The sequence below is a fragment of the Macaca thibetana genome, chromosome 10 (genome assembly GCF_024542745.1).
Source record: "Macaca thibetana thibetana isolate TM-01 chromosome 10, ASM2454274v1, whole genome shotgun sequence".
NCBI classification, from domain to species: Eukaryota; Metazoa; Chordata; class Mammalia; order Primates; family Cercopithecidae; genus Macaca; species Macaca thibetana.
This window is the reverse complement of record NC_065587.1, coordinates 29,622,141-29,641,857: the sequence shown is the minus strand read 5'-3', so window position 1 is coordinate 29,641,857 and position 19,717 is coordinate 29,622,141. Positions and strand designations below refer to the sequence as shown.

The 19,717-nt window shown below is 42.6% G+C and overlaps 2 gene segments (V, D, J or C); both read left to right on the top strand.

The window, feature by feature from the left end:
- Positions 1-18,116, top strand: part of LOC126929759 (immunoglobulin lambda variable 7-43-like) — a 55,674-nt gene extending 37,558 nt beyond the window's left edge. Inside the window, 2 exon segments of the V gene segment in view lie at positions 17,644-17,668; positions 17,756-18,116. Coding sequence covers positions 17,644-17,668; positions 17,756-18,096 — 366 coding nt within the window.
- Positions 3,956-4,619, top strand: LOC126929745 (immunoglobulin lambda variable 1-47-like). The segment is given in 2 exon segments: positions 3,956-4,066; positions 4,183-4,619. Coding segments are annotated over 2 exon segments (468 nt in total).
- Positions 18,117-19,717: the final 1,601 nt, after the last annotated feature.

Genomic DNA, 19,717 nt, shown 5'->3' with positions numbered 1-19,717 from the left:
GCTCACATCATGGTCAGAGCCTGGGGACATGGTAGCAGGTGAACAGTCCCCTGCAGCATGGACTCTGCTCTTCCAGTGTACAAGCAGAGACCTCCCCTTCCATCCCCAGTAGTCTGTTCTCAGGGCTGTCTGAGGCTCACTGTGTCCCAGGAACAAGGCCCTCAAATATGAAATGCTGCCTGAGGATGCAGGTCAGGGAGGAATTCCAGATACAGAGCTGACCTGGCTCAGTCCTGGGCACCTGCATTTCAGTGGAAATGCCAGGAGATGGGGTTAGGTCTGAGGGTAACTGCAGACCTGGGGCCAGTAAAGCTCTGTGTAGGACATGAGAGAGTCAAGGGGAGGCTCCGCCATGGCTGAGACAAGGCTGAAGCTGCTCCTTGGCCACAGGGGACGTAGGTCCCACGGATGTGACGTTCCTGCAGCTCATCCCACTCAGGACCACGGGAACTGCTGAGGGTGGGTTTCCTGATCTCTCAGGGCCTGACTGTGTTCTCTTCTCCTCTCTTACACCATTGGAGCTTCTCGCTGAGTCAGGGTCTAGTGGTGAGTCTGTGGAATATCCCGGTACAGAAACTGCCCAATCTTTGCTTCAAGTGACTCCTCCCCGGAAAACTCTTGAGGAGCCCCCACCTCAATGTCAACTTTTACTGCACGGGGAGCAGCAGAAACACTGGGCATTCCTTCCCAGAAAGAGCACCTACGTTTGTGACCTAGGACAGCAGTGATGGTCCCTCAGGGGTCCCAGCCTGATTCTCCTGCTCTGGGTTTATTCACACAGCCTCCTGGACAACCTCTGGGCTCCAGCCTGAGGACAGGCTGTTTATCAGTGTCACACAGCTGCATCCTGGCTCCATGTTACCAAGGGTTCCTGTTCCATGGGGAAATGAGAGAAGATCTGCCCCACTCATCCTCTCTGCCCGTCCCTCCTTTATCCCTGCCTGTGACCAACACCAGTTCATGCCAAGGCTTCTGCTGTCACTTGTGTTACTGAAAGCAAAGCACAGGTTCAGTGACAATAACTCCTTTTTTTACTGGTCTCCCAATGTAAAGAGAATCAACTTGTTTCTAGAAGCAAAAGGAGCTGCCCACACATGGTGGGTGTGGATGAGGTGGGGATGACAAGAAAGAATCCAGCCTGTGTGACCCAGAAGTCCAGGAGCCTTCGGCCTGGTCCCAAAGATGTCCCCTCCTTTTGGTGCAGGTATGCCGACCATTTCCTGAACTGAAACTGTTGGAGAGATGACAAGAAAGGAGAATGCAGCCTGTGTGACCCAGAAACCCGAATGTGAGAGAGGAAGTCTGATGCTTAAGAAAACGTGGGCTCAGCATTCTGAGAGGTGGCATGACCTAGAGCTGGTGTAGAAGAGAAGCAAGAGAGATGCTCAACCTTAGGTGGCCCAGGCCCAGCGGTCCTGTCAAGGGGCTGAGCTCTCTGCAACATGGATATCCTGCAGAGACATCCCTGGGGAGGCTGTGATCCCAGAATGATGCAAAAATGCTAATGGAAGTGAGCAGGGGATGGTTTATGGGGGAGGAGGAGATGGGTGTGGGGTCAGATCGGGTAAGGAGGGTGCAGCCTGAAGAGCAGACTGTCCATTGTGACTCATAGGAGGAGGAGGCCTGGAGCCTACAGCAGTGACAAAAGGAGGACCCGCAAGGACCTTGACCCTGAAGACACACTGGGGTTTTGGTCTATCTGTGACGGTCCCTGTGGAGGATGACATAAAAAATCCATAGTCAGTGTCCTCTGCCCAGCGCTCACCATCCCAGCAGTTGCCTCTTCCTCCCAGAGCCTCTGGGTGTCCAGGTTCCTTAGCTGTGGACCTGTTCTTCTCTCTGTCCTCAGCATAAGAGCTGATGGGGCATCCACCAGGAAGTGCATCCGTGGGCGGGGGGGTGGGGGGGCATGGGCAGCCTTGTCCTGTATGTGAGACACCGCTCAGCCTCCGTGACCCCCTGTTCATTAAAGTGGGAAGAAAGGAAAACAAAATTCCCTGTGAACATCTATGCATCACCAAAGAAAAAGCAAGGAGAAGGACACAGGAAGCGAAGCCCAGATCTAATAGCTCGTTTCTACTTGGAAATAAATAAAAATATGCTTGGTGTGTTATGTAAGCACAATAAACATTTTAAAAACTATAAAAATTATGTAAAGAACTTGGCTATCACAAAAAGGAACATCTAAGATAATGACACCCTTGAAATGAGATCCCAAAATATAGCGTACATTTTACTTCAGTTACATATATGGATTGGTTTTATTTAAATGTCTATAATAAATCTCACTATTTGGTTGTTTAAATGGAGCATTGAAAATCTCAGTGTGGACGGGTGCGATGGCTGACGCCTGGAATCCTAGCACTTTGGGAGTCTGAGGTGAGCCAATTACAAGGTCAGGAGTTCGAGACCAGCCTGGCCAACATGGTGAAACCCCATCTCTACTAAAAAAATACAAAAATTAGCCTGGCACAGTGGCACACACCTGTAATTCCAGCTACCTGGGAAGCTGAGACAGGAGAATTGCTTAAACCTGATAGGCGGAGGTTGCATTCAGCTGAGATGGCACCTCTGGACTCTAGCCTGGGCAACCGACCAAGACTGTGTCTCAAAACAAAAAAAAAATCTCATTGTACTGGAACTGCCTGGTGATACATTCACCAGTGTAAATATCAACATCACCATCCAGCTGTTTTCCTCCATCCCCATAAAATTCCTCAAACAAATACTTGTTAAGAGTCCAGGGTGTATCGTGCCAGAACTCAAGCAGTCAAAGACATAATCTATTTCATTTTTCATTTTGATTAACAGAATTATCTTTTTTCTTAAGCTTATTGTTTTTAGTTGATTAGATTCTAGATGTCATTACAGATCAAAGATGAATAATTTCTATCACCTTCAAGTCACCCCCACCACACTCACTACTGAATTTGAACCATAACTTTTCCCTGGAAATCCTAGTTGGGGGCTCGATGCTAAGAGCTATCACATATCAGGCTCACCTGAGGACAGACTCTGGTCATCAAACCAAGTTAAAATTTTAATTCTTCCCATCTTCAAAGACTGAACATCTTTGCTCATTTTGCTCATAAGCAAGACCCTCCAAAGATATTTGCCAAGATCCCCCACAGACTAGCATTCAGTGCTTGGAGGACAGACTCCTAGGCAAGATCCCTGGTCACAGTATCCAGATGACTGTGACTGCAAATCTGGGGAAGCAGAGGGAGAACAAAGATTTACCAGAAAAACCCTCTGGGAATCCCTCCCCAGGGCATCCTAGAGGGAAGAGCTCCCTTTCTCCTCAGCGCTGCAGGATCCACAGAGGAAGGAGAGCTCTGGCCACCAGGATGGAGCCACATGAGAGGAGAGGACCCGGTGTCCCACACAGGTGGGGAAGTGAGTCCATGGGGTCGTTTCCCGCTCTGGGCTTGATCCTGAAATAAAAGGACTTTGTGTAGACATCACCTGAGTCCTCTACAAAGTACAATCAAAGAACCATGGACAGATTCACTCCTGAGGAGTCCAGTAGAGCGTGAAGACTGCCCTGAGGTCACAAGAAGGAGACACAGGTGCCACTTTACTGAGCATGGACTTGAGAGAGGGGGCAGTGGACAGAATGGGGGGAGGCAGTGGTGAATTTCAGCGGCCCTGGTCACCTGATCATAGAATGGTTTGCCTTAGTCTGGACACAAGGGGGCGCTTGGGGACCATTTCTGAGAAGACTGGGCTAATCAGAGCAGAGCCAGGCACCTGCCCTGCCTGATGTCCTCTGCTCAGGGCTGACAGCTGTGTCCTGTGTCCTCCCCACCCTTTGGGACCACAAAGCTCCACCCCTGCCACTCCCTGATATCCTCAAGCCCAGGAGCCTGGCCCAGAGCTCAGGGCGGGGTCAAAAAGCTGGGGGTTCTGATTTGCATGGATGGACTCTCCCCTTCTCAGAGTATGAAGACAGGGAGAGATTTGGGGGAAGCTCAGCTTCAGCTGTGGGTACAGAAGGCAGGACTCAGGACAATCTCCAGCATGGCCTGGTTCCCTCTCGTCCTCACCCTCTTCACTCACTGTGCAGGTGACAGAATTCGGGGCCAGGAGAGGGGTGCTGGGAAGCCCATGGGGCCCTGCTTTCTCCTCTTTTCTCCTTGTGTCTCTTGTCAATCACCGTCTCTGTGTCTCTCTCACTTCCAGGGTCCTGGGCTCAGTCTGTGCTGACTCAGCCACCCTCAGCGTCTGGGGCTCCCGGGCAGAGTGTCACCATCTCCTGTTCTGGAAGCAGCTCCAACATTGGAAGTAATGATGTGTACTGGTACCAGCAGCTCCCAGGAACGGCCCCCAAACTCCTCATCTATTATAGTAATCAGCGACCCTCAGGGGTCCCTGACCGATTCTCTGGCTCCAAGTCTGGCACGTCAGCCTCCCTGGCCATCAGTGGGCTCCGGTCCGAGGATGAGGCTGATTATTACTGCGAAGCATGGGATAGCAGCCTGAGCGGTCCCACAGTGCTCCAGGCCCAGGGGGAAGTGAGACAAGAACCTCCTTCCTCCTCTGCCAGGAGGGTGAGCCCCCGGCAGCTGCTGCTCAGGCCTGGCCTGTGGCTTCTGCTGCTGTAGCTTCCCCCATGGGTCCAGGGGCATCCAGGGTCCTGCCTGACAGTGGAGGCTCCTCCTCCCCTTTAGTCCTCAGAGTCAGGACCAGGGCATCCAGGAAACAGAACATCCTGCTCCCTGCAGCTTGAAACACAGGGTGTCTGCACTGAGGTCCTGGGCTGAGGTGGCAGGTCCATCTGTGTCATCACAGACTCACCTCTGATGGCAATGTGTGTCTCCATCATCCTCCTTTTCCCATTTCCTGGAGTTTCCGGAGTGGTGTCTTCCTCCCCCCACTCCCTACTGTGAATCCCTGTGCTTCCTTTCTCCCTAGCACATTCTTTTTAAATAAAATTCTTTTCATGTAGGAACAATGCACATCTAATAAACCACCCAGATTTATAATAGGAAACTAGACAAATTTTGACATTTTTCTCATCCTTGAATACATCACCAGCAACAGGGAGCTATGCAACCTGTGACTAACCCCAGCAACCCCTCATGGCCCTTTGTCATCTCCCTCCCTTCCCCAGTGCTCCCCTGTGAAGCCACAGATCTGTCTCTGTCACTATTGTTTCGTTTCTGTGTTCTGGAATGTATCAGTGTTATCAAACATTATCTTTCCATTTGTACTGGCTTTTATTCACTCTGTAAACTTCTTTTGAGATTCTTCCTGTGCTTGCTGAATTGTACCCATCCCACAGAGGGCTCATGACTACCTTTGAGGGCTGTTACATTGCTTATTCCTGATTTTGTTTATTTATATTAAAGTTTGAATTTATCATCCATCAAAATGAAACTCTTGGAGTGATGTTCATCTCAGGTGACAGGAGAGTATGTGATGGCTTGTCGGGATTCTTGCTTCTTCATCTCTTGCCTCTGGTTCTCTCTATAGTGGAAGAGGTTCTCATATACTATTTATTTACTTATTTATTTATTTGGGTTTTTAAGGATTTTGGTGTTTTTTCTCTTTAATTATTAATTATTTTTTATTTTAATAGGTTTTTAGGGAGCCGGTAGTGTTTGGTTACATAAATAAGTTCTTTAGTTGTGATTTCTGAGATTTTGGTGCACTCATCACCCAAGCACTGTACAGTGGACCCGGGGAGTAGTCTTTTATCCCTCACCCACCTTCTACCATTTCCTCCCAGTCCCCAAAAGTCCATTGTATCATTGTTATGCCTTTGTGTTCTCATAGCTTATCTCCCACTTACGAGTGAGAACATACCATGTTTTATTTTCAATTCCTGAGTTACTGCACTTAGAATAGTTTCCAGTTCCATCCAGGTTGCTGTGAATGCCATTATTTTGTTCCTTTTCATGGCTGTGTAGTATTCCATGATATGCATATATATATACCATTTCCTTTATCCACTTGTTGATTTATGGGCATTTGGGCTGGTTCCATGTCCTTGCCATTGCAAATTGTGCTGCTATAAACATGCATGTGCAAGTATCTTTTTTGTACAATGATTTCTTTTTCTCTGGGTACATGCCTAGTCGTGAGATTGCTGGAGCAAAGGGTACATCTATTTTTAGTACCTTAAGGAATTTCCACCCTGTTTTCCATAGTGGTTGTAGTAGTTTACATTCCCACCAACAGTGTAAAAGTGTTCTATTTTCACCACATCCATGCCAACATCTATTATTGGCCACTCTTGCGATATTCAGGTGGTTTTATATTGTGGTTTTAATTGGCATTTCCCTGATCATTAGTGATGCTGAGCATTTTTCTTTATGTCTGTTGGCCATTCATATATCTTCTTTTAAGAATTGTTTATTTATGTCCTTAGCCTACTTTGTGGTGAGATGGTTTAGTTTTTTCTTGATAATTTGTTTGAGTTCTTTGTAGATTCTAGACATTAGTCTTTTGTTCGATGTATAGATTGTAAAGATTTTCTTCCACATTGTGGGTTGTCTGTAAACTGTGCTGATTATTTCTTTTGCTGTGCAGAAGCTTTTTAGTTTAATTAAGTCCCATCTATTTATCTTTGTTTTTGTTGCATTTGCTTTTGGGTCCTTGGTCATGAAGTCTTTGCCTAAACCAATGTCTAGAAGGGTTTTTCCAATGTTACCTTCTAGAATTTTTATGGTTTCAGGCCTTAGATTGAATTATTTGATTCATCTTGAGTTGATTTTTGTATAAGAGGAGAGATGAGGATCTCGTTTTCTTCTTCTACATGTGTCTTGCCAGTTATCCCAGCACCGTTTGTTGAACACGGTGTCCTAGAGTATAGTTTGAAGTTGGGTAATCTGATGCCTCTGGATTTGTTGTTTGTTGTTGTTGTTGTTTGTTTGGTTTTTTCTTAGTCTTGGTTTGGCTATGCAGGCTCTTATTTGGCTCCATATGAATTTTAGGATTGTTTTTTCTGGTTCTGTGATAAATGATGTTGGTATTTTGATGGGAATTGCATTGAATTTGTAGATTGCTTTTGGTAGTATGATGATTTTCACAATATTGATTCTACTCATTCATGAGCATGGGATGTGTTTTTATTTGTTTGTGTCATCTATGATTTCTTTCAGCAGTGTTTTGTACTTTTCTTTGTAGAGGTCTTTCATCTCCTTGGTTAGTATTTTTATTTCTTTGCAGCTATTTGGAAAAGGGGTTGAGTTCTTGATTTGATTCTCAGCTTGGTCGCTGTTGTTGTATAGCAGAGCTGCTGATTTGTGTACCTTAATTTTGTATCCTGAAATATTGCTGAATTCATTCACCAGTTCTCAGAGCTTTTTGGATGAGTCTTTAAGGTTTTCTAGGTATACGATCATATTATAAGCAAACAGTGACAGTTTGACTTCCTTTTTGCCAATTTGGATGCCCTTAATTTCTTTCTCTTGTCTGATTGCTCTGGCTAAGACTTCCAGTACTATGTTGAACAGAAGTGGTGAAAGTGGACACTCTTGTCTTGTTCCAGTTCTGAGAAGAAATGCTTTTAACTTTTTTCTGCTCAGTGTAATGTTGGCTGTGGGTTTGTAATAGAGAAGTTTCATTAGCATAAGGTATGTCTCTTCTATGCCAATTTTGCAGAGGGTTTTAATCATGAAGTGACGCTGGATTTTGTCAAGTACTTTTTCTGCATCTATTGAAATAATCATGTGATTTTTGTTTTTAATTCTGGTTATGTGGTATATTACATTTATTGACTTTGTATGTTAACCCATCCCTGCATCCTTGGTAAGAAACCCACTTCATCATGGTGGACTGTGATTTGATAGCCATTGGATTCAGTTAGCAAGTATTTTGTTTAGGATTTTTGCATCTTTGTTCATCAGGGATATTGGTCTGTAGTTTTCTTGTTTCATTACGTCCTTACCTCATTTTGGTTTCAGGGTGACACTGGCTTCATAGAATAATTTAGGAAGGATTCCCTGTTTCTCCATCCTGTGGACTAGTGTATTAGTCAGTATTCTCCATGGGGACAGAACCATTGGTATATATATATATGTGTGTGTGTATATCTATGAGTTTATTAAGTATTAGCTCACGTGATCACAAGTCACACAAGAGGCCGTCTGCAGGCTGAGGAACAGGAGAGCCAATCCACGTTCCAAAACTGAAGAAACTGGAGTCTGATGTTCAAGGGCAGGAAGCATCCAGCACAGGAGAATGATGTAGGCTGAGAGACTAAGCCAGTGTCTCTTTCACATTTTTCTGTCTGCTTATATTCTAGCCGTGCTGGCAGCTGATTAGCTTGTGCACACCCAGATTAATGGCGGGTGTGCCTTTTCCATCTCATTGATTCAAATGTTAATCTCTTTGGCAAAACCCCCATAGACACACCCAGGATCAATACTTTATATCCTTCGATCCAATACAGTTGACACTGGATATTAACCATCACAATTACTGTCATAGACTTGGTATGAAATCTTCTTTCAATGTCTGATAGAATTCAAATGTGAATCTGTGTGGTCCTGTACTTTTTTTGGGGGTCGACTTTTTAAAATTATTATTTCGATCTCACTGCTTCTTTTTGGTTTGTTCAGAGTTTCTATATTTTCCAGGTTTAATCTAAGAAGGTTGTATATATTCAGATATTTGTCCATTTTCTCTAGGTTTTTCAGTTTATGTGCATATTATCTTTTGTATTGTTTTTTGTTTCAGTTTTATTTAGTTCTGGGTTAATCTTTGTTATTTCTTTTCTTTTTCTGAGTTTGGGTTTGCATTGTTCTTGATCCTTCAGTTCCATGAGGTGTGACTTTAGATGTCTGTTTGTGCACTTTCTGGATTTTCAATGTAAGTATTTAATGGTAAACTTTTCTCTTAGCACTTCCTTTGCTGTATCCTAGAGGTTTTTATAGGTTGTATAGAGATTTACTACAACTGCAACCTTACTACTGACTAATAGCTTTTTAATTCCTGAGAGTGTGACCTCATTGAATCCTGACAACAGCTTTATGATTGCTTTTCATGCAGTAGGCCCTTGTTAAAGAGGTTGTGCTTGTGGCCTGGAGGTAGGATTCTGCAATTTATCAAATAAAAAAACACTGGAAGTGGGTTAAATTTGAATTCAGTAAAGCAGTGACAAAGAATTAGTACGTGTTAGTATCTCCCACACAATATTTTTCATTTGAAATACAAACTTACCTGGGTGCCCTGTAGATTATCTACCAACTCCTCCCAGGGTTCAAGGTCTGTAAGAGGCAGCGTTGGGGCTGGCCTCCTCTTACTGACGCCAGTTCTATGAGATGACCCTCAAAGACAGAGCTTCTCTAACACAGCTACCCTCAAGAAAGCATGTCAGTTAGCAGTAAATACACGATATGAGATTCCCAACCAATAATGCCTACTCACTTCCCTAATTCTTCTTTCTATTATTCTTCAAGTGTGCAGACTCAGGACTTCTGCTGGGGTTGCTGCAGCCAGAGTTCTGGAAGAGGGACCTCATAAGCCTTTCAAAACCAGATGCAAGGGGACTATTCGGTTCCCATACAGTGTGGCTTAAGCCAGGTGTAAATAAGTAAGAAATAGAAGAGCTCAGCCTACTTCTTCCTCTGTCCAGTGACACACTAAACTCCAGGGTCCTTTTGATGCCAAAGGTGGGTGGGCTGAGAGCAGGCAGAGATCCACCCTGAGAGCCCAGATCTTCCAGGACAGGACTTGGGAGTCTGAAAAGGGGCCACACTCTTGAGTGGGGAAGAAGGAGGCATCTCTGGCCACAGGCCTGCATTTCTGCTGGCTTCCCTTCACCACACTGGGCTCTCTGCTCTGATGTCTATCAGAGAATCTCCTTCAGTTAGACTAAGAGCCCAGGACTTTACTAAAAATAGCAGCATGGACCAGAAAGATATGAAATGGTACACGAATTCTGTGCAGAGCAAAGAGTACAAATGCAGCTTAACAAGGGCCCTCACAGTCATATCTTTGGTGCAGAAGAAAAAGACAAAGGCAGAGAGAAACTGAAGGGCTCAGTAGGTCTAGGACTGGGGTAGCACTGGGTGCTGTAGGCTTGTCCTTGAGGCATCTACAGGTAAGAACAACTGGGAAACCATCCTCCTGTGACCCTGTATCATCTGCTCACTGGACTCAGCAGCTGTGTCCTCACAGGGAACCAGATTCAGCCAACCTGGCCTTCTCCACCCTAGCTGGGAAATGTATTCCAGTGACTGTCTGGAGTGAGGTTCTATGAAGGGGCTGGCAGACACGAAGAGGGGGCTGATTTGTATGAAGAAACCATTGCACACCCTTTCTTTTCAACTAAAACCCATTAATGGATACTCTGGGGCCACCCATAGAAGTCTAGTTGGTCTCCTAAATTTGGGCGTTATGAAGGAGTCATTCCTGATCAATCTACAGGAAGGGGGGCCATCAGCAGCAGAGGGTCAGAGTGAGGGAGAAACTGGCTTCTTTGAGAGACTCATCAACACTGCCACCAACTCTGGGACAAATGGGGCACTTGCTGTAACAGTCACCCCAAGCTACTCACAGGAGTCTGATCCTAGTCCCCTCACCTTACTGCTTCTGATTCTGGTCCATGCCTCTGTTTTCCCTGGACCCTCCGCCCATGTCTGGGTCCAGGGTGGCAGGGGTAGCTCCATCTCAGTCAACATCTATAGAGGTGTAACTACTGTTACGGCTTCGAGCAGTGTCCACAGTTCTACTTATGAGGGCCTCTCCTCCTTCCCCATCCCCTTACACAGGTGACCACCGCTGTATTTCTGATGGACTGACCCTTTTTCCCTGGAAAACAAAACATATTTATTCCTCTCTAACACCAGGCATATAGTGGAGGGGGTACAGGTAGGTGCGAAGCAGAGTGGCTTTTCCAGGTGTAATGCAGTAAGACCCTGGCTACAGAAAATCATTTCACAAAACTCCACACCTTTTCATGGTAAAAACACTCAACAATCTATGAGTAGAAGGAAACTACCTCAACATAGTAAAGACCAACTATGAAAATCCTACAACTAACATCATATGCAATCTGAAAGATCGAAGATATATTTCTGTAATATCTATCAGCAACAAAGCAACAATGCACATTTTCACAGCTTCTATTAAAAACAGTATTGGAAGAAAAGGCAGAGTAATTAGGCAAGAGAAAGAAATAAACAGAATAAAAATTAGAAATAAAAAGTAAAATTATCTGTGCTTTCATTTGATTTAATGTCATATGTAGAATAACCTTAAATTCCCACAAAAGCAAACTTTGTCAGAATGATTGAATGTATTCGGTAATGTTTCAGAATACAAAAATCACCATGTAAAATTATCTCATGACTGGGCATGGTGACACATGTATATAATCTTAGCACTTGGAGAGGCTGAGGTAGGAGGTTTGCTTGGGGTCAGGAATTCAAGACTAGTCTAGGCAACAAAGCAAGACCCTCTCTCTACAAAGGAAAGAAAGAGAGAGAGAGAGAGGAAAGAAAGAACGAATGAAAGAAAGAAAGAAAGAGAAAGAAAGAGAGAGAGAGAAAGAATGAAAGAAAGAGAGAAAGAAAAAGAAAGAAAGAGAAAGAAAGAGAAAGAAAGAAAGAGAGAGAAAGAATGAAAGAAAGAAAGGGAAAGAAAAAGAAAGAAAGAAAGAAAAAAGAAAGAAAGAAAGAAAGAAAGAAAGAAAGAAAGAAAGAAAGAAAGAAAGAAAGAAAGAAAGAAAGAAAGAAAGATCTTATATTTCAATACTTAAGCAAACTGGAAACAACCCAACAAAATTAAGAAAACAAGTCAAATTATACCACCAATAGAAAGAGGAAAATACAGCTGGGCACAATGGCTCATGCCTGTAATACCAGCACTTTGGGAAGCCGAGTTGGAGGGATCACCTGAGTTTAGAAGTTCAAGTCCGGCCTAGCCAATATGGTGAAAACCAGTCTTTACTAAAAAAAAATTAAATTAAAAATAAAAAGCTACGTGTGGTGGCACATGCTTGTAATCCCACCTACTCAGGAGTCTGAGGCACAAGAATCACTTGAGATTGGGAGGCAGAGGTTACCATGAGCCAAGATCCTGCCTCTGTACTCCAGCCTGGACAACAGAGTGAGACACTACCTCAAATAAACAAATAAATGAAAATAAAAGAGTAAAACACTTAAAAATAAAGTTAATCAAAGAGGTGAAAGACTTTACATTGAAAAGCACATAACATTGCTACAAGAAATTAAAGACTACATAAATAAATAGAAAGAAATCTCTTGTTCATGTATTGGAAAACTCAATATTGTTAAGCTAGCAATACAAACTAGAAGGATTCTGCAGATTCTTTGCAATCTCTATGAAAATTCCAATATTTTTGGAAGAATAGAAAAAAATTAATTCAAAGATTTATATAGTATATGAAGAGAACCTAAATATTCAAAATCATCTTGTAAAGGAACAGTGTTGGAGGTCTCACACTTACTGATTTCAAAACATAACACAAAGCTACACTAATCAAAACAGAGTGGTACATATAGGCAGACACACCAACAAATATAAAAGAACTGAGTGACTATAAAGAAACTCTTAGTTACATGGTCAAATAATTTTAAGCAAGGTTGTCAAGACCATTCAGCAGAAAAAGGACAGTCTTTTTCACAAATGTGCTAGAAAAAAATGGATATCCACCTGGAATCTGGAAATGGATCAAAGACCCAATAGAAGAACCAAAACTATCAAAATCTGAAAAGGAAACCTTAGGGAGAAGCCTCAGAATATAGGGTTTGTAAATAATTTCTTAAATATGACTTTAAAAGCACAGAAAAAATAGAAAAAGAAGAACATAGATAGATTGGATTTTATCAAATTTTAAAAGTTATGTGTATCAAAGGACACTATCAAAAGATCTAAAATTCAAACCATAGTAAAGATTATTGCAAATTTTGTATGTGATAAGGGATATGGGGTATAGAAAGAATTCCTGCAACTCAACAGTACTACAAAAATGGAAACGATCTGAACTAAACACAGCCAAGGTACTTGAGTAGGTATTGAGTAGATTCTAAAAAAGGTCTACAAATGGCCAATAAGCACATGAAAAGATGTTCAGCACCACTAATCATTAAGCAAATGAAGATCAAAATGAAAGCAAGCAAGCAAGCAAGCAAGCAAGAAAGAAAGAAAGAAAGAAGAAAGCAAGCAAGCAAGCAAGCAAGCAAGAAAGAAAGAAAGAAAGAAAGAAAAGAAAGAAAGAAAGGAAGGAAGGAAGGAAGGAAAGAAAAGAAAAGAAAGAAAATCTCTTACATTTCAATACTTAAGCAAACAGATAACAACCCAAAACAAGGGACCCACATCCATTAGGATGGCTGCACCAAAATAATACAAAATAACAAGTTCTAGCAAAGATGTATAGAAATTATAATTGTTATGCATTGCTGGAGGGGCTATAAAATGATGCATTCACTGCGGTGGCCTTAATGACACTTCCTCAGAATACTAAACACAGAATTACCATTTTATCAGAATTTTCACTTTTGGAAATGTGCCTCAAAGGTTGAAAGCAGGGTCTCAAAGAGAAAATTGCACAACCTTGTTCATAGCAGCATCATTTACAATAGTTAAAAGGTGGAGGCAGCCCAAGTGTCATCTAATGGATAAACGGGATATAGTATACACACACAGGGGAATATTATTCAGGCTTAAAAAGAGAGTTCTGACCCATGCAATGGCATAGATAAACCCTAAAGACATAATTCCAGCAGAAATGAGCTGGTTTCAAAAGGACAAAAGTTGTTTGCTTGCCCTTATATGGGGTATCTAATGTAGTGAAATCCATAGAGACAAGAAGTAGAATGCTGTTTTCCAGGTGTGAAGTTTGGTTTGGGAAGATGAAATTCCTGGAGATGAATGGTGGTACTGTGCTTATACAACAATGTGAATTTACTTAATGACACTGAGGCATACACTTGAAAATGGTTAAAATCATGTATATTGTGTTTAAATAATTTACCACAGTCAGAAAGAAAAACATTTATAATCAGTGCAGTTTCTCTACTTCCAAGAACAATAAAAACATACAGGAATAGGAGAGTGTGCCTGAGAATCCAGGGCACCCATCCTTTTGTGCCAGCCCCACAGATCAATAGAGCTAACAGATCAATAGAGCTGGAGGTGCCTCATTACAGGTGACACAAAATAACATAATAAAGTCTGGGAGTGGCCATGATGGTAGTGGTGGGTGCCTGACCCAGTCCAGGAGCAGCCACTAGTGCAACAATGGCCAAAGAAGGGGAGATGAAGCTGGTGGCAGTGGTAGCAGCCTCTCCAGCTGGAGAGGGGCATCTGCTATCCTATGAAAATGGTTCATAGTTGATATATCTGGCAAATATACATCAGCCTCTCTACCTTTCATACCAATCACAGTTTTCATTGCAATGTATGCTACAGTTTTCATTGCATTGCATGTCATCATAGTGGCGTATTTCATCCAGAAGCAAGCAAACATGAAGGAAATGTCCCTGAGTGCTTTGGTCAACCCGGAATGGCAGTCTGCAACACAGGATGAATATTATGCCATTTGTTGATAAATACTGGAAGTGCATGATGACCATTCAGACACCTGGAAAATGACTTGGCTGACTAACATTGTTAAAACGATGAGTAAAGAAGGAGATTTATTCTTGGTAAAGAAACACCTGGATCCAGGGTGTAAAGACCTGAAAGATGATTGCCCAAGATGTGGACTTTTGGGTCAGGACCTTGGTAACATGGATCCTGTTTATGGACAACCAAAAGCAAAGCAGTGCCCTGTCTATGAGTGGGAACTGGAATGGGGGAACTCAACAGGAAGCAGCAGAAAAGAGGAGGAGCTCGGTGCAAACAGCAGGATGAAATCTCAGGGAACACCAAGAAGTCTCAGAGTGACCCTTTGTTTTCTGCTCAGTGCCTTGCCCCTTACACCTTTTAAAATACCCATTTAACAAGGAGGGCTACTGGTATATTCTAACTGAGCCTGATCCACACACCCTTGGTCCTCAGAAGGTTGAAGACTTCCAGGCAGGAGAACTTATTCCTGGAAACCTCCACAGTGACTGCTTCTATGAACCAGCTTTATTAGCCTAAGATGATTGAGCTCCCCAGGTAAAGATCTCCAATGGCCAACTGGCTGTCTGTGGTTGGAAGGAAGGGGTACTCTATAAGGCCTCTCACGGGGCATAGAAAGGGACCTGGTACTTTGAAATCAACATAAATGAGTTGTCACTAGACACTGCTGCCAGACTGGATTGGTCTCAGCCCTGAGGTAAACATCCATCTCCCTTAGGTTATGATAAATTTAGCTATTTTTGGCAGAGCGAAAAGGAACCAAGTTCCACCGGTCCACAGACAAATATAACCTTCTAGCTATGGACAGGGAGATATCATGGGATTTATATTAATCTTCCTGAAGACACAAAGACAGCCTAGTTATTGTCTGATACTTACAAAGATAAGGGTTTGATAAAGTACAAGAATTATTTACATTTTGAGGAAAAAGACATTTTGGATACAGCATAGAAGAGCCTAAAGAGATTCTGCATAATAAAATAATATTTTATAAAAATTGTGTCAATTAAGATGTTGCTTAAAAAGTTATTTTTGAGGGTGATTGATTTCCAGCCGTCTCCCAGGAAAACAGCTGCATGGTTTGCATTAACTTTGGACTGTGCTGCAAGTGTCTTCCAAAGGATCTCACTTACTCCCCTATGAGTAACATGGGCTGGGACGCTGTGGTAGAGCACACTCCTGCTGACGTCTTGTATCTCCTGGAGACAGAAGTGGATGGGAGGCACAGTCCTCCATGGGAACCCTGAATAGGTCCTTCTTTCTTTTCAAATATGGGCTTTCTGGGGAATGATACTGAATGGCTTCTGTTGCTGTTCTTTTTGAACTGTCTCAGATGTTTTCTCAAAGATGCTACAGAACATAGTGTATCCATTTAGCAAGTTAAAAGGCTGAATGAGACTAGGAGAGATGCCCTGCTCATCATCATTCTCCTTCCACTTCCAGTGACTGCTCTTATTTTGTGTGTCATAAGCTAACAGCTACTGAATCCAAGACCTTGTAATCCCTCTGTAAAACTGGTGCTGTGCTGCATACTTTGCCACCTGGGACTTTTTAATCTTACTTCATTTTCTAAGGAGTGAATTGTCTTGTCCAAATAACTAACATATTTAAAGACATTTCCTTCTGTGGGCACTGATTCCCTGCTATACGTTGTCCAAGGAAGTGGTGAGCCTGTTTCTGAGAACACCTGAAATCAGTGGCTGTCCCTTCCAAACTAATCAAAAAATGATTGCCTTTTGATGTGGGTTTGGTTTTGTTATTAATTTTAAAACATACCTTTGAACACTGACATCTCTGAAACTACTAGACCTCTAGAAGTGTAATTGTGAAAGAAGCTTGCTTGCAGCTTTGACAAAATGAGAAACTCTTCCCAAATAAAACTTGTTTTGAAGTTAAAAAAAGAATAATGTGAGATTGGAACCTGGGAGGTCTGAAGATTCCCAAGAGCACTCTCAATTCTGAAGCTGATTGTAAGATAAGGGCTCCCAACAGCCCTTTGCTTCTTATGATTCCCTGGAAGGACTCAAATAACTCACTGAAAACTGTGACATTCATTAATATAATGTTTCTATAGCAAAATAATACAGATTAAAATAACTCCAGGGAAGAGGCACATGGGCAGAGTTCAGGAGAATTCCAAGCACAAGCATCCAGTTTTCCTCTCCCAGTGGAGTAACAGGCAATGTTGCATTCTGCTGGCAACAATGTGTGATTCTATGTAGGAAGCATTGCCAACCAGCAAAGCTCACCCAGGCTTGGTGTCCAGAGGACTTTTGAGTGATGGAGTGGGTGAGAGTGGGGTTGTTATGTAGACCTTGATGATCATCCTCATGACTCACTTGAGTTTCCACTGAATTGACAATGAAACTCCAACCTTCCATCTTTGGTCATTTTCTTTTAAAAAATTCTCTAAAGTAAATTATTTAAAAAATTCTCACTTAAACCAGCTGTTCATTTAATATAATGCTCAACATGAATAGTTTCAAAAAGTCAGTTATGTCATTAAAACAATTGTTTAGTCATTCAAACCATTCAGGTAACAACACCACGTAGCACTAAAATCGAACTAGTCACAGGGGCAGGATTTCAGCAACAGCAAGAGAAAGTAGTACAAATAGGAATGAGCAAAGAATAGACAAGTAATGAGTGTGAATTGACCTGGAAAATATTGTGGCGATGTCCAAAGATAAATCCATAGTTATTTGTTAAACAAGTGAAAGACCACGCATTCTCAGTCCAGGAAAGCCACCAGGGGGCGGTCGGGGTCTCTTGGATTGTAAAAGGCTCAAGAGAGTCAAACTGAATGAACCCTGCACAGTTGCTCACTGACTCATGTAAATGTTAGAGCAGCTGCTTCCTCCCACAGGGCAAATCCACAGCACACAGCCACCCTGGGCTGGCCCCTTATAGGGTAGCTACTCTCAGGGCTGTGGACCTAGGTGGTGGTAAAGGCAATAAAGATTTGCATACAGCAGCACACAACACACCCCCTCCAAGCAGAGAGCTCAATAGGAGATAAAGAGCCATCAGAATCCAGCCCCAGCTCTGGAGCCAGAGATCCCTTCCAATACCAGCACCATGGCCTGGACTCTGCTCCTCCTCCAGTTCCTCCTCACTTGCTGCCCAGGTTAAGAGAGATTTCAAATACCAGCCTTTGGAGGGATCCTTGTGTCTCCCCTTCTATTTTCTAACATGTGTCTGTTTTTTGTTTCAGGGTCCGATTCTCAGGCTGTAGTGACTCAGGAGCCCTCACTGACTGTGTCCCCAGGAGGGACAGTCACTCTCACCTGTGGCTCCAGCACTGGAGCAGTCACCAGTGGTAACTATCCAAACTGGTTCCAGCAGAAACCTGGACAAGCCCCCAGGGGACTGATTTACAATACAAACAGCAAACACTCCTGGACCCCTGCCCGGTTCTCAGGCTCCCTCGCTGGGGGCAAAGCTGCCCTGACACTGTCAGGTGCACAGCCCGAGGACGAGGCTGAGTATTACTGCTTGCTGTACTATAGTGGTGCTCAGCACAGTGACAGACTCATAAGAGGAACCAAGACATAAACCTCCCTAGGCCCTTGTGATGTGGAGATCACATGATCAGGCATACCAGCTCTCAAAGCAGCTCACATGTGGACCAGTCATAGGGGAAGGGAAGGGTATGAATTGATTCCTATTTCTGCTTAAGCCCTGAAGTGCAGGAAATGTGAGAATGATTTGGGAGTTACTGGATCCAGAAAAAAACAAACAAAAAAAAAGAGTTAATTGTTTTCTATTCCAAAAGGAACACTAACAGCTAGATCAGATCTAAAGGTTGAGCCTAAATATATTTCCTCCAGAAAGAAGCTTCTTCAAAGTATGGGCTTTCTGAGCTAAGAGCAAAGACAAGAAACTATTCTTTTTGTATATTACCCAAGTTTGTTTTATTGAGTTACTTTCAAAGAAATACATGCCTATTATATAAAATAAGCATATCAAAAACCACCAAGTTCACTGCAAAGCTATCTCATCGCAAACAATCAACATAAGTACATTACTTCATTTGGAAGCATTCTTTCATTATTGTTCTCGATATTTCCACAGAGGTGATCAAACCTTGTGCTTTTATTTTTTCCTGATTTTACACATCTTTTAAGGTTAATTCTTCAAAAGGATAAAATATTTGAATCATTTTTAATTTTAAAAAATTTTTTATTATACTTTAAGTTCCAGGGTACATGCGCACAATGTGCAGGTTTGTTAATTTTATTTTGATTTGAGTACCAATAAAAAAATACAGTTATATAGGAAATTCCAATTGTTAGATTTTCAGACAAAGATGTGATATTGTGTTATTATTAAAACATGCCTGGTTATTTCTGTAGATTTAGTGCAGTTAGGGAAAATGCCTGCAATTTTCCATGCAAAGCCTAGAGTACATTATGCCTGACTTCACAACACACAACCTAGAGAAACAAGGGTTTCCAGCTCATGTTTGCTGGAGCATAATAGATTCGGTACCAGGCACAATTTATATGCAAAACTATTTCAATGTCTTCATGCATGTGTTGGAACAGTACATCTCAAACTCTATTGTGCATACAAATTATCCGGGGAGCTTACAAAATACAGTTTCTGATTGAATGAGTATGAATTGCTGATGCAGTCTCTGCATTTCCAAAATGTGCCTGCCACAGAAAATCCACATATATGTTTCAATAGTAACAAGTCCAGCCAGGAGCAGAGGCTCACGTGTGTAATCCTAGCACTTTGGGAGGCTGAGGCAGGAAGATTACTTGAGGCCAGGAGTTTGAGACCAGCCAAGGTCAACAGAGCAAGATCTTTTCTCTATGGTTGTATTTTTTTAACATGAAAAAGGAATTAGCTGGGTATTGTGCTATAGGCTTGTAGTCCTACATACTAAGGAGGCTGAGGCAGGAGAAGAGCTTTAGCCCAGGAGTTAAAAGCTCCGGTGAGTCATGATCATGACACTGTACTCCAGCCTGGGTGGCAGAGTGAAATCTGGTTGCTAGTAATAATAATAATAATAATAAGTTCATAAGAACAGTATAAAATAAAGAGAAACCTTGGCAGACAAGAGCTTAAGGAAAATCTCTGACATAGGGAATGAATGAGCTTGGATGATAGAAGCACCCACACTCCATGGAGGGAGATGACCAGGGAGGACAGCGGCAAAGCTGGGAGA